Raw genomic sequence first — 15,700 nt, 5'->3', positions numbered from 1 at the left:
GTGCGCTTGCCCAGGCCTTACGGCCTGGGCATAAATATAACGATTGCATTCACCACGGCTTCGTAACTCGCGCGGCGCTCCGCCGGCCGCGCGGCCCTGGCCGCGCGGCGCGAAGGGCGCGAAGAGCAGGACCAAGGTCCGCTGGCCTTCGCGCCGCTTGCAGTGTCGTGGATAGTAACTATGACATCCATTGTTTTATAAAAACATAACCCTAGAAAGGTTAGTAAACAGTTGGAAAAACTAAAAAGGACTAATTATAGATAGGACATTGGACTCTTTCTTAGTTTCAAAGAATGGCGCGTGCATCCATTCTCTCGGGACTGTATACATGGAAGAAACCACAAACAGTGTTCTTTATGTGACAATCCCGATTGAAATCAAAACCCTTCCCTAACCCTAAACCTAAACCTAACCCTAACCCCTAACCCTAAACCTAACCCTAACCCTAAACCTAACCTCAGTAAAACTATGCCTAAACCTAACCCTAATCCTAACCCTAACCTCAGTCAAATTATTCCTAGTTCCCCGAAGGAGGCGGCGCCTGCTCCACATTGTGCACAAAAACGAGCGCTCCTGTTCTCAATCTAACTGAATCTCAAACTAACTGTGACATATACATTCAAAGATTTGAACACATTTTCAAGATTTTTCAAAAATAGCAGATCTACAAGCTCGCAGCGCGGAACTCGGTGCTGCGCTGTGATCTTGTATATCGTATCTGCTATTTTTTTTATAGTTAATGCAAAAATAATGGTTAAAGTGGTTAAAATCTAGTGTGACACGGATGCGTTCTCGTTCTCAATGGGTTAAGAGCATTAAGATTTGGATACAATTCAAATAGAAAAGTAAGAGAATAAAATGACATTGCAGAATCAAGTAGACGTTATGTCTTAATAAGCTCCTACTTCTCTGTGACTCCGGGCAGGATGAAGAACATCCAGAAGTGGATTCCAAACACCAGGATGACCTGGAAGATGGTCTTCCCCAGCACGGTCTTGCGGAGGTAGAGCGCCCGGTCCACCACCATGGTCCCGAACTGGATCAGCACCATGACCAGGAAGGGTCCCGGCACCTGGTCCTCCGACAGGGACGAGGTGATGTCTGCTCCCGCCGAGTGTTTCTGGACCGAGGAGGGAAGGGAGGACATGCTTAACTTTATGAATACAATGCAATAACGTTTTGTGTGTGAATTTTGACCTTTCTGTATGGCAGTATGGAGATAGATGTGTTATCGGTAGGTTATAGGCTCAAACCTCTTTGTGCCAAGGCCCCCCTAATTGATATATATTTGTCCGTGAATCCCTATCTGAAAATGTTTTGTGCCAGGGATCCCCAGAAGAGAAGATTTGTGTTAAAACACACAACACTTTAAAATTAAAAGAATCTTAAAAAAAAAAAATAGCAGGTCGCAGCCCGGCACAAAGTGATGCACTGTGACCTTGTATATCTGTTTATAGCAAACATGTAAATGGATAAAGTGGTTAAAATGATTATGATACTTTATTAACTACTCTTGTTGGGGACCCCCTGGAACCTGGAAGCACAATATGGTTTTCCCAAACAGTCTTCTGTCTTAGCTCAGCAGGAGAACTGTCTGCTGGGGTTCTGATGCACGCAATAAGGACTTAACATTTATGGATTGCAGCTTTAACTGAAGAGTACCAGTAAGACTCCCTAATCGGGAGATAAGCGACCGTAGGTCTCGCTAGAAGAGGGCCATGTGAGAAATGAGGGGTGGGGTCTCCGCGTTGCCTTGGCGGACGAATAGGTACCGGCCCCGGCTCTCCCGGACGCTCCTAGGCCGAGTTAGGGCATTTTATGTGAGCTGCAGTGGAGGGGGTCCTCCACTGGGGGCGCCACCACTTTTGCATCCGTTCTGGAGTAGCAGGAGTGGGTGGTCCCCGGGAATTCCCCGTGAGCAGCCCCGTGGGGGTGGTCATTTGGTCATTTTTGCACATTTGGTATTTTTTTTACACCTGGGGGTCCCCCAGGGACCTGGGGGTCCCTGGAACTCCGGGGGTCCTTGGAGGTTGTAGTTTGGCAGGTAAGGAGTGTGTGTGCAAAATCTGGCATGGATCGGGGCAACGGTTGCGGAGATATGAGCAGGGCAAAAGTGTGACGTCTGACGTGTGACGGACTGACTGACGGACGCACGGACACCTGGTGGAGCTTTCTGTAGTAAGTGCGACCTACGGTCGCAAATATGAAATCATTTTAATGACAGTATCTTAGTACATTTTCATGAGTTATTACATTTTATGGTGGAACGACTTTGGTTTAGTTTTGAGGTTTACATCCTGTCCTGTCAAGTTAGAAAAATGTTGATCAGTGTGCTTTGTTTTATTATTCTCATAACAAGTACAGTACATAATATAGTTATCTACTTTTAACCTGGTGTCTCCATTGTGGGAATTATAGGCAATTTATTTAAATGTTTTTAGATTCACACTGCAATGTTGAAAATGTTGAAAATAGCCTACAGGTATAAATTAAGCTTGCAACTTGTCATAATGCAACATGTGAGCTTGTAGATCGGCTATTTTCGCTGTCCGTACTACTATAACGAAGGATAAATAATAGGGCTTAAAGGAGTAGTTCACCCCCAAAATGACTTTTTTTCTATTGATTAGTCACGCCATGGAGACGTGAGTTCAATAATATTTTTAGTTTTTTGTCACATTCCTAAGACAAAAATTTGATTCGAGTAAATTTACCCCCATTGATTCCGGATGGTGACCCGTTTCTAAACGGGTCACCATCCGGAATCAATGGGGGTAAATTTACTCGAATCAAATTTTTGTCTTAGGAATGTGACAAAACCCAAAAAACATTATTGAACTCAAGTCTCCATGGCGTGACTAATCAATAGAAAAAAAGTCATTTTGGGGGTGAACTACTCCTTTAAGTTAAGTAATCCAAGGAAGGAAGGACCTACACCAAAAGCCCAGAATCCAAACACGATGATGATGAAGTCGATGGTGTCAGAGAGGAACATGAAGACATAGACGTCTGTGACGGCACTGTACTCAGGATGGACGATGTTGTGGAAGAACTGACGGATGGGCAGGTAGAACTCCATGGCTCTGCAGGAAAACACAGTCACAGCAACAGTCAGGCAAATATTTGTTTTGTTCATGCAAGAAATTGTCAAAAAGAGTCGACATCATTTAAAACAGCGGTTCTCTTCGTTTTTTCTATTTTAATATACGTATATATTTTTCTCATTTTCTCATCTCATCGTCAGACTGTCAAAATCCACATTTCAGCCCCAATGTCCCCCCTCCCCCAGCCCATAAAAACAGGAAAAAGGAAAAACTTCTCAGTCTTTTCTGCATCAGGGGCTCAGGGCCCATAGCTAAGTATGTATGTGGGTTTTATAAATATTACTAAACCAATGAATGAAAAGTATCAACGAGAGCTTGTGACTAAATAATAGCTACGTTGGATCCATTGGAACCACAAGTTCTTTTTGTCCTAGTTTTCTGAAAATCAACAGTTTTGGACGAAGTTTCACCGACGATATGTGATTATGCAGCCAGAGAGGCCTCTGTGTTGAAAACAAAACATAACAATAGCCTTGCTACAGTGGTGGAAAAAGTACTCACATGTATTTATTAAGTAAAAGTATCATCAATACTGCAATATAGAAATACTATGTTACAAGTCCGGGATTCAAATCGTAATTGAGTAAGAGTACAAATGACTTTTTTTCTATTGATTACTCACGCCATGGAGACTTGAGTTCAATATATTTGTTTTGTATATGTCGCATTCCTAAGACAAAAAATGTAGTATAGTCATTTATCCCCATTGATTCCGGATGGAGACACAAGTGCATTCGGATCCCCTTCCGGAATCAATGGGGGTGAATTCATTGTAATCAAATTATTGTCTTAGGAATGGCGTGAGTAATCAATAGAAAAAAAGTCATTTTGGGGTTGAACTACTTTAATGGAGTAAATGTAAAGAGTTACTTTACACCACTGCCTTGCTATGAATCCCCTTTCCAGACATGCAGTCTGTCTGTCTGTGGCGTCCGTGTCGTACCTCTTTATGGTGAAGGCCTTCCCCTTGAGCAGCTGCTCTCTGATCTTCTCGGCGAGGAGCTGCTTGCGGCTCTTGGGCTGGACGCTGCTGGCCTCGCTGCCGCAGCGCCGGCTGCTGCTGCGGGAAGCCGTGCTTCCTGTGGAAGTCATTTACATTGCTGGAGGTAAATGAACCGTGTCCACGCTGCCATGAAGGATGTCACTGACCCAGACTCACATGCTCAGTGCACTAGTGTGGACCCCACCAGTCTAAAAGCTATGTTCACACTTGCAGCCCAAATCCGATTTGGACCAATTCATAATCAGATTTTTTTAATTTTTTTTTATCAATATTATAGGTCAGACCGGTGCTAGTCTGGGTTTTTAAAATCAGACTTTGATTGTAAAACTCTGAATTAATGCTTTGGAGAAGTGCAGAGTGCAAAAGAAACTACCAGGACATTCACGAATAAAGGGGAGAACCACCCATTTTCAATATTGTTAATATACCTTTGAGTTGTTCTCCCCTTTAAGTATTAGCCAAACAAGAAACACAATTTTGTATGAAGTGGGTCTTCTAATCCATTAAAAATAGCTGATATAAAAGCTCACAGCATGACATCACTTCGTGCCGTGCTGCGAGCGGGCACATCTGCTATGTTTTTTTTGAAAGATCTTGAAAGTTGATTTACTGTAGAAGGCATTTGTAGGCCTCAGGTCTGAATGGCTCAAAGTCTGTGAAGCACTGTAGTGCTGTTGTGTTTGTAAAAGAGCCATACGTACAAACACAGCGTGTATGGTATATAATATTTACCTCTTTTAGATCGAGCTGAAGACCTCCGGGAGATGTGGGACCCTCCGCTGATGGAGCTCTTACGGCGCTGGTAGGTCTGCTGCTGGGTGGAGTGATGCACCTGGACCAGGGTTCATTTGGATTTAGTTTTAGTCATAATAGTCCTTTTGAATAAGATTCAATTTAGTTTTACTCATATTATTGTAGTCCTCTTCAACGTTTTAGTTTTTGTCTAGTTTTAGTTCATATCATGAGATTTTAGCTAAATGAATCTCTACGGTTGATGGGCCGTTTTAACTCAGTAGAACTAAGATAATTCTTGGCTTAATAAATCTATCCAGTAGAACTACTTGTAAGACGCCTCAGGGCGACAAGCGACAAGCCCTAAAGGGCCTTCTGGCCAGTGATGTATATCGAACCAGTTACCCATATATTGAGATCCCTGGTACCCATTATGGAGATCCATGGAGATATGCTGTGAGAGCCCAAACATGCTTACTCAGTTATTCGTTATGTGAAAGTCCTATGACGTCTATGACATCTGACATCATCATACATACAATCCCTTTTATGCCCTTACATGGAGATCCCTGTCTGTAGAACCAGCCACACATATATGGGCTATCTTGGCCATCTGTCTTGGCCATATTTATGTGGCCTCCTCCATATATGGGCATTCCAATATGAAGTCCTGTTAGATATGGGCTTAATATTGATGACATCAGGGATCTCCATGTATGGGTATAAAGGGGTGTTAGGGTGGTTCCCCTGACATCACAGTGACGTCAGAGCATGATGTCAGGGCGGCAAACCCATAGACCGTAAAAAAGTGTACACATCCGGACGGACGGACGGACGTATACGGACAAGCTGTGTCGGTTCTGATAGTAAACTGCGACCTACGGTCGCAATTAAGCCAAGCATTGTCTTAGTTCTACTGGATCTCTTCTCCACTAGTCCATCCCTAACATTAAATCATATTGTCAATATATTTAATCATAGTTTTAGTCATAATAGCGTCGTTTTTTTTAAAGTTGTACTATGTAACTTTTTTTATAAAACAAATCTTAAAATTCTCCTAACTATTAAATCACAAAAGTTTTAGAAGATCCGCGCCGTGAATTTCAGCCTGTAAAGCCTTCTCTATATGTAAACTGAGATCCTTGCCGTGGACCGGATCTCGCGCCAAAATTGCGTCATCACACTACCGGCCAATCACAGCGAGGGTTATACAACTGCCGGCCAATCACAGCGCATCTTGAAGTGGGGTCGCTATGGCAGCCATATTTGTTGTCGCCCGTTTGTACCATCCCTTCTCTAGGTAATTTCGCCTACCAGGCAGGGTGAAGGAGTCCGTATCTCTGGAATTACTGAACGCACAGGAACAAGGGACCCCTTAAAAGATAGATCTCAGCGAGGTGGAGGCAGACGCGGGGGTCTGAAGGTACGAAAAACGGACGAAAGACGCGGACGCGACCGCGGTTTGCTATAGGGCTAATGACCACTAGTTGGGCAACTTACACAGTATGGCTTTAAGCTTTCGTCAGTGAAAGAAGGTAGTCGACAAACATCTTTCGTCATCTGTTTTAGTGGACGACATTAACACTGACCTGGCCGTGTCCAGAGTCCATGGACGTCCCCATGGTGATGGACTTCATAGTGGACAACATTAACACTGACCTGGCCGTGTCCAGAGTCCATGGACGTCCCCTAGTGGACAACATTAACACTGACCTGGCCGTGTCCAGAGTCCATGGACGTCCCCATGGTGATGGACTTCATAGTCTGAGTGGAGCCCCTCCTCTCGCCTCCTCGGGGCACAGAGGAAGGGATCGACTCCGACTTCTCCTTCTCCTCCTCCTCCTCCCCTCCTTCTCCTCCTTCGTCCTCAGACTCGTCGCGATGCAGCGGTGCTTTCCTCTCTCTAGCTCTGTCTTCATCCCACAAGCCGTGGCACTGAAAAAACATTTATTTATTTATTTTTAAACTTTTCTAAAGAATTTTAAATTATCAGTACTGCAATGTGTAGACACACTCTGTTTACAAGTAAAGTCTGGTAATAAAATTCTACTTGAGGAAAAAGTTAAAAAGTATTGGCATCAAAATGTACTTTAAGTATGAAAAGTAAAGGTACTCATTATGCAGAATGTCCCATTTTAAAAGTTAATGATGTTATTATCATATGTTAAAATAAATACATGTAATAATAATATACATTTAGGCAGGAACATTCACGTCAAGAACATAACAGATAATCCTCACAAGAATATTTAACCATTTATTGCATAAATGGAATACAGTTAATCTTGGCGTTTGAAGGGCTCCGAGTTCGGAGATGCTCCCTGAATTTTGTGCAGGCTTTTCTGAGCATGCTAAGCAAAATCAGGGAACGCATAACAATACCCCCCATGGGGAGACAATTAGAACAGTAGCAATACATGACATGACATGACATTAAAGACAAGTAACAGAATGAGCTTCCCAATACATGACATGAACTTATCAGGCAGACAACTTAATCAGACAATCACAAGAATGAGTTTAGCCAACTGATCGTGAAAGGTGGAGGCTGGGGTGGAGGAGGGCAGCAGCTAGCAGCGAATGGTTCTGAGCTTCAGAGGCCAAGCATAGGTAAAGAAGTGGGCCGTATTTAAAGGGGCCCCCTTTACCGAGTGAGCGCTTTGGTTGGACTATGACAATGTGACGTAATGACCAGCTGATATGAGAGAGAATGAAAACAGAGCTGACTGACTACACCGACCTGGCGGCGACTTGACTCCCATGTCCTGCATAAACTAACGCTGACGCTTCATATATTTAAAACAAAAAGGTGCCCAGGAATACCAGGTGCCCACTGTTCGTTAGTTGTCATATGACAAAGTATAAGAGAATGTGTGTATTGTAAGCACCTTGAGGATGGATCTGTGGAAGAACAGAGCCAGCAGTTGGATGAGATCGTAGTGGACGTATCCATCCTTCTTCTCCACTCCGATGATGTTGGGAGGGTGGTAGGGTTTGTTCTTGTCAAGCTTGTTCTGGTTGAAGGGGAAGAAGCCGAACTGGAAGAGGTATTTGATGACAATGGTGACCTGGAAGGGGGGACAAGTTCATTGTGTCAACGAGAGAGGGGGCAACAACCCTTTTTCTACAGCACGCCGAGGCTGTTGTTTAGCGGCTGTGTAGCCTCAGGATCCAGGCATTTCAGCAGCTGTGTATAATGAGTGCATAGTACCAGCTCTATCACAGAGGGGCTGTCTGTCAGTGTCACCCAGTCAGTGTTGTTTTTGACAGCAAATTTTGATTTAGTTTTAGTCATAGTCTTTTGAATAAAATGTCTTTTAGTTTTAGTCATAATTTAGTCACCTGAAAAGTTTTAGTTTTAGTCTAATTTTAGTTGACTAAAGATAATAAGATTTTAGGCGACTAAATCTACAGTTGATTTAGTCAACTAAAATGTATTTTGGCAGGCCTTGATGGCATCATAATGGCTGATTTTACACTTGGTTTTGTGCTGAAAATAGCAGATCTACAAGCTCACACCGCGTCGCAGCGCAACCAAACATAAAATTACTCTCTTCTCCACTAGTCCCTCCCTAACGTTTTAGTCTAGCTTTTATTTTGTTGACGAAATTGTCAATATATTTAGTCTTAGTTTTAGTCATCACAGCTTAGTTTTTATTTCATTTTTATTTCGTTTTCGTCAGTGAAAAAAATGCAGTCGACATACATTTTTCGTCATAGTTTTAGTCGACGAAATCAACACTGCACCCAGTACCTCGGTGTAGACGATGGCAGTCATCCAGAAGCGCTTGCTGGGCCGGGGGACAGACAGCATGGCCCACAGGAAGATGGTGATGGGGAGGACCAGGGTGACGCAGGACGCAGACACCATGTTGTTGATGATGATGACCAGGTAGCACACGAACTCAGAGTGAGCCACCAGGATGTTGTAGAGAGAGTAGCACAGCTGCAGAACCAGGGGCTGGCCAGCGTAGAAATTGTCTGATTGATCCAGTTCTTCGTCATAGAACATCCTTGATTATAGGGGACAACAAGGAATAAATACTACTAATAATATATTTTTTCACGTCCTCAGGGAGGTCGGCGTTGAGGAGATGACATGACGATATGAGGAGAGAGAGTGATTTTTCATTTGAAATACTGCCATGAATTGTTGTGGAATGTTACTTTCTTTCCTTCACACATTGTTACCAATGATGGGTGCATCAGAGGGCGCCCAGAGAACTCTGTCATTCAGAACTCTGAACTCTGATCCAGACTGCTTTGCTACGTTCGGCAGATTTATTTTTCGGCCTTTCTCCATGCACAAACGGGAGAAAACCGACCAATTGTGTTCGCATATAAGCCCGACACAGTCCGATGCACCACGTTGGATTTGAACCAGCAACCTCCGTGGTGGTGGGTCACTGCACAACGCGAGCGCTTACTGTATATAATGATACCGTTTTAGTAGGAAAACTGAGGAAAGACAGCTGGTAACTGCAACGCTCCCCCAAAACACACTCGCTTCACTTTCTTCACGGACCGCCCGCTGCAAGTGGTTCTTGTACACTTGTATTCTTTTTAGAGAGGTTACGGTTAGGAATATGTTCATGGTCAGGCATAGTTTCACTGAGGTTACATTTAGGAATACCTATTGGCGACCGTTCCGAGGTCGCCGTATTTGACGCGTGTTTTGGGGACGAGAGTTGGGACCAGATCAGGGAGGTCAACGCCACACACGCATGCACGCACGCACGAACGCACGCACGCACGCACGCACGAACGCACGAACGCACGCACGCACACACCCACTTACTTGTTGAGCAGCAGCTCGCCGGCGGTCAGATCGGTGGTCAAGGAAGGCAACAGGAGGTCCGACCTGCTGTCAGAGCGGCTGCTCGGCGACAGCGCCATCAGCCTCCTCCGGTCCGCGTCGCTGTCGTCCGTGCTCACCAGCTGGTCGAAGCTCACCGCCTTGCTGTAGCTGGGCGGAACCTCGGCGGCGCCGCTGTCCGAGGCCTTGGAGGCGTCCGTGTCGGGCGTGTAGAGCAGCCCCGCTCGCCCTGCGTCCTCCGCCTGCATGTACCGCCGCTGCATGGCGCCGCCGCCGCCACAGTCCTCCTCACTCTCCGTGGTGTAGTGCTGCACGATATTAGCGTTATCGTATCGTTGTCCCGGTATGACCAATGCGCAATACCAGTATCGCAAAAGGTGACGATATGTTGCCTTTTGCTATCACTGAGTTCAATTTTGCTCGTATATTTATTTATAAATGAATATATGGGCTAAATTGAACTTGGTGATTTGCCGTGACTTTGACTTAGCATGTTTGTGTCAAGTCAAACGAGAGTAGACACTTCAAAATAGAAGAATGCTTAGTTTTCACTTTTATTCCACTTAGAATATCAAATAACAAGTGTGGGAAATCTATTATTTTATATACTTCAGCTCAGATTAACCACACTATTATTTAAATTAACCATACCATATATTGCAAAGATATTTACCATTTATGCAATGATATACATTTAGTTTGGCGGTGTAGCTCTGCTGTGATATAACAGATTATCTGCTCGAAAATGAGACAATCTGATCCGATCACTTTGTGTTTATCTCAATGGGGTTGGTGCGCATGGGGAACGCCGGGAAATACATGGGAAAACATAAAACGATTTGTATAAAAGGCTTATCATTAAAGAACACAGAGGATACGGGTAATTATAGAATGCTGTTCCGTATTTAGACAGGTGTGAGACTTTATTAAGCACTTTGTTTGTGAAATCTGAATGTTGGTGTAGTTGTAGGGGGGCTAAATAAGTCGCTTTGCCCCAACCCATGTAAACCCGGGAATGATAAAACATTGACAGACTTTGTGTGAACCTGCTCATTTGTAAATTGTCAAACCAAATTACATCAATACCTTGATTAACACAACTGTTATTGATCAGAAAGCAATGTTTATTTGCTAGTATGCTGTTTTATTTGGAATATATTGACATGGGAACTGGACTTTTGATGTAACATTTCCTAGTAAAATGCTGTAGTTAGGGGAAAGGGGTGCTTGGCTTCAGAAATCAGTATAAGGGGTACTGCAGCCAAAAAGGTTTGAGAACCACTGCCCATACCGTATCGACATCGAAAATATTTGGCATAAATACAGAGATGTGTACATTTTGTCCATATGGTGCAGGCCCTACCATGGCGTAGTGCTCCTGGTCCTGTCCCGAGAGGGCCGACTGCTCCGTCTCCTCCTCCGCTCCGTCCCAGGGATCATCTCCCTGCTCTCCGTGGCGGTGCTCCGTCCGCGCCTCCTCCTCTCGCCGCCCAGGCTCTCCCTCTCCCCTGGGGTCTGTGTCTCCCCAGACGCCTCCTCCTCCTCCTCCCTCCGCCCCCAGCGTCCCCTCGGTCCTCTGCTGCTTGTCCTTGTCCTCCCCTTGGTCGTGCTCGTCCTCCACCTCCTCTATGGTGTCCGCGGTTCCTTGTCTGGAGTAGAGCGTGAAGCACTGTGTGGCCTCGCTGCCGGGAGAGACACCAACGTTATGAAAGGGAGACAGGGGCGTCACGCCAAATTCTGGGCCCTGGGTACAAGGATGCACTGCGGGGGCCCCACGAATGTTCTTCATAGGGGGAGGGGGTTTAACACATTTAGACTAGGAACGCATTATTACGCATTATTTTGTGCTTTAACTATTGAAAAAATAGCAGGTATACAAGCTCACAGCGTGGCACCGAGTGCTGCGCTGCAAGCTTGTAGATCTGCTATTTTTGAAAAATCGTGAAAATGTGTCTTTCAATATTTCAAATCCTTCTTTCTATGTCAGTCCCACTTTTCCCCCCCTTGTGATGCCTGGAATCTTTTGAAGCAAAGGAAAATCTTCATTTAGTCATTCCATGAAGATACTTTTGCTGTTATTGTTGGAAGTTCTTCTGACCAACCTTTTGATAAAGAAATATTTTAAAGGAATTGACCTCAGTGATGAGCAAAAAGAAGACAGTAAATACAACATCTATTTAGGAAAAAGACAAACACACACCGAAACAACAAGGGCAAAAAGAATCACATCAAATAGATCGAATTTCATTCCAAAGTGATAAACACCCGACAGAAACCAACTTCAAGCAAGCACATGGTTGTTGACACAAAACTCAAACTCACTAAAGGATGTTTTACTGTCGTTACTCCACTGATGACTTACTTACTGTAGATAATAAAAGCTTTTAACAAGGAACCTCGGGTGACAACTGGCCTCCACAATGGATGCTAATGTTGTCAATCATGTGACCATAGTGGAGATGCAATGCTATCGTACATACACTACATAAGGGCTGTCCTTGACTAAAGGAATTCTTGATTGACTAAAAGTACCAGGAATTTGTTCGCTAACCGAGTCAACAAACCTGTCATTAGTTTTGCTGCATACGTTGATGCAGATAGACCTTATGTCAATGTCGTCAAGAAATTGAACATTTTAAGCTACTGGGCCTTACTTTATAAGGCTTATATCTAGACAGAGATTACAAGAGAAAACTGCATAAATAAATAACCGACCGATGAATGATTCATTGCCTATGATGGTGACAGCCCCAATGCACATCACATATTCATGGCTGAGGTGACAATGGATGAGGGCAGGGGGAAGGAGCAGTGTTGTTTTTTACAGCAAATTTTGATTTAGTTTTAGTCATAGTCTTTTGAATAAAATCTCATTTAGTTTTAGTCATAATTTAGTCTCCTGAAAAGTTTTAGTTTTTGTCTAGTTCTAGTCGACTAAATATCATGAGATTTTAGTTGACTAAATCTACAGTTAATTTAGTCAACTAAAATGTATTTTGGCAGGCCTTGATGGCATCCTAATGCCTGATTTTACACTTGGTTGCTTGCTAAAAATAGCCGATCTACAAGCTCACAACGCGTCGCGCTGCGACGCGTTGTGAGCTTGTAGATCTGCTATTTTCAGCAAGCAACACCTGAGAGCAACCAAACATAAAATGACTCTCTTCTCCACTAGTCCCTCCCTACCGTTTTAGTCTAGTTTTTATTTTGTTGACGAAATTGTCAATATATTTAGTCTTAGTTTTAGTCATCACAGCTTAGTCTTTATTTCGTTTTTATTTAGTTTTCGTCAGTGAAAAAAACACAGTCGACAAACATTTTTCGTCATAGTTTTAGTTGACGAAATCAACACTGGGATGGATGGAGGTGATGAAGGAGAAAGGAGGAGGAGGAGACTCTGCACCTGGACAGGAGGCTGCTGCCACTGTCAGCGGAGGAGTTGGACACGTCCAGGCCGTACATCTTGCGCAGCTTGGGGCGGGCGCGCTCGCTGGTTTTGGGGATGCACTCGGGCATCCCGTCGAGGTCGTCCAGGGTGGACTGACGAGAGAACAGCATGGTGGCCTCAGTGCAGGCACTGAGAGATGGACAGATATGGTTGGGATGGTTATGGTCACAGACACTGGGAACGAGATGGAGCCCTCGCCAGGGGTTAAGTGAGAGATGGACATGGAACCCTCGCCAGTGTTGTGGCATGGTGTGAAAACTATTTCTGATGAAAATGTTTGCTCTATGTCAGTGGTTCTCAACACAAAAATAATAATAATAATAATTATATATAATTATATATATATATATATATATATATATATATACTGTGTGTGTGTGTGTGTGTGTGTGTGTGTGTGTGTGTGTGTGTGTGTGTGTGTGTGTGTGTGAGTGTGTCTGTGTGTGTGTGTGTGTGTGTGTGTGTGTGTGTGTGTGTGTGTGTGTATGTATACAGTATATATATATATATATATATATATATATATATATATATATATATATATATATATATATATATATATATATATATATATATATATATATATCGCTGTTATCAGGTGGAAACCTTTTATGTCCAAACCGTTTTGTATTTATCATTTTAAAAATGAGTTAAAATAGTGAAAATAGCTAATCTACAAGCCCCGCGACGCATTGTGAGCTTGTAGATCGGCTATTACCACTATCAATGTTCTTTTGAAGTATAAAGTTGTCAAATTATGTCAGTCATTTCTTTGTATATTTAGGTTATGTGCCATATCTGCCATGTGCAAGCCTACGAGCGAAACAGAAATGTAATTGTCAAGGACAAAAACACAATTAAATCGCTAATCGCAATTATTTTAGAGACAACTAATCGTCATGTACCTGTAGATGTCATAATGGAGGCAGCCCTACCTGGACATGCTGTCCCTGGATGCCATGGAGTCCTGGCTCTCCATGCGGTAGTCTCCCCTCCGCCTGCGGATCCGAGAGCTGGAGCAGGACTCATCCTCGCTGAAGGGGTCCAGGCTGGACTGTCTGGACATGTTGAGTCTCATGGCCTTCTGGTAGTACACGTGGATGCTCTCCCTGTTTGGAACGTTGCCCTGGGAAACACACACAGACCCAAGGCAGGTTAACCCTGAGGTCAATTCTACGAAATGTCTTCGAAAATCCTTCCATGATTTTTAAAAAATGTACGTTTCTATGATCAGTGGTTCTCTGACACAGATGCATTACTTATCTTAATAGGTTAACACCTTACTGTTCAGTTACAGTATCAGTACCATAAGCGAGAGAATCGTGTTTGTTGTATTGGTATTATCATTGTTTGTTGCCAAAATTCATTAACCCCTGCTCTAAAAAGGCCATCCTCCCCAGTTGCAAATGAATTCCGTCCTTGTCCCTTTTATGCCCATATATGGAGATACCTGATGTCATCAATATTAAGCCCATATCTGGGAATGCCCATATACGGACATATTGTGTCAGTCTCTGTTGTTTCCCACGCTTTTCGCCTTTGAGGCATCTTACTGGTACTCTTACTGTACTATTTACATTACTAGTTTACTAACTTGTAGCTGCACAATTATTAACAGAATTCTGATTTATTCCTAGATCCCTGGTTCTCAAACTATTTAATTTCAACGACCACTGAGGTCCCTTGACTGGACCCTACTTTGAGAACCACTGTCGTAGATATATATACCGGTATATATATTATTTTAATTACACACTGGTATAAGATCAGTACTCAGTATCGACCGATAACGCAACTTATGGGTATCGGAAACGGTATCAGGAAGGTCAAACTGATATCGGTACATCTCTAAAATGAATGCGGTCCATTTAGGTACCTTTTTGACCTCCCGGGTGAGCATGCATCGCTCGATGCGCAGGACGGTGGAGATGTCATTGTGTTCTCTGCACATGTCGTTCATCCAGTTGGTGAAGCTCTCCACCGTGGTCTGGCACAGCACCCAGGTGAACTTGACAATGTTGAAGACCCTCTTGATGATGTTGTCTGTTCGGGGAGGGAATGCACTGTATATAACCATAGGTTCATAGGGTCGGTATTTTGTAGTGCGTCCCCCCTCCCCATCCAGTTATTAGACTGGCCCGGGGCACAGTCCGCAGAAAGAGACAAAAAGAGACAAACATAGGACAAGACAAAGAGGACTAGACTAGGACAAAAAGAACTCAGTCACACTGTCGGTCAGTCACAACAGGAGAGAGTAGAGCAGGGTTCCCAAATTAGTTTTCCCCAAGGGCCAAATTATGTCTAGGGTACGAAGCCGAGGGCCACAACATTGCAGGGGGCGACGGTGGCGTTCCCGCTACTCCAGCGACAGTTCAGATATCGTCGTTGTCGGGTGAAAATCTTGTACCGGTATGTCCAAAACCGTTCATTTTGCATTTATCATTTTAAAAATGATTTAAACTAGTGAAAACCATAGACTGTAAACAGCCGATCTACAAGCACACAACGCGAGGCATTGTGCGCTTGCTGTTTTCACTACTTTTGTGAGAAGGCCTTGTACGATGAAGCAGGGCTTTACTTTGCCAAAGAACGTACAA

At 43.8% G+C, this 15,700-nt stretch overlaps 1 protein-coding gene across 1 annotated transcript in view; it reads right to left on the bottom strand.

The window, feature by feature from the left end:
* piezo2b (piezo-type mechanosensitive ion channel component 2b) overlaps positions 1-15,700 on the bottom strand; it is a 202,797-nt gene that overhangs the window by 18,334 nt on the left and 168,763 nt on the right. The window contains exons 36-47 of the mRNA XM_080726880.1: positions 14,980-15,146; positions 14,039-14,229; positions 13,059-13,232; positions 11,019-11,337; positions 9,638-9,963; positions 8,594-8,852; positions 7,728-7,907; positions 6,553-6,774; positions 4,840-4,939; positions 4,048-4,183; positions 2,936-3,083; positions 906-1,120 (exon numbers count right to left, since the gene is read on the bottom strand). Of these exons, the coding sequence (XP_080583006.1) occupies positions 906-1,120; positions 2,936-3,083; positions 4,048-4,183; positions 4,840-4,939; positions 6,553-6,774; positions 7,728-7,907; positions 8,594-8,852; positions 9,638-9,963; positions 11,019-11,337; positions 13,059-13,232; positions 14,039-14,229; positions 14,980-15,146 (2,437 nt within the window). The remainder of the gene's footprint in view (positions 1-905; positions 1,121-2,935; positions 3,084-4,047; positions 4,184-4,839; positions 4,940-6,552; positions 6,775-7,727; positions 7,908-8,593; positions 8,853-9,637; positions 9,964-11,018; positions 11,338-13,058; positions 13,233-14,038; positions 14,230-14,979; positions 15,147-15,700) is intronic.

This window comes from Nannobrachium achirus, assembly GCF_963921795.1.
Source record: "Nannobrachium achirus genome assembly, chromosome: 5".
NCBI lineage: Eukaryota > Metazoa > Chordata > Actinopteri > Myctophiformes > Myctophidae > Nannobrachium > Nannobrachium achirus.
The sequence above is the reverse complement of the archived record's forward strand: the minus strand, read 5'-3'. Positions and strand labels throughout refer to the sequence as shown.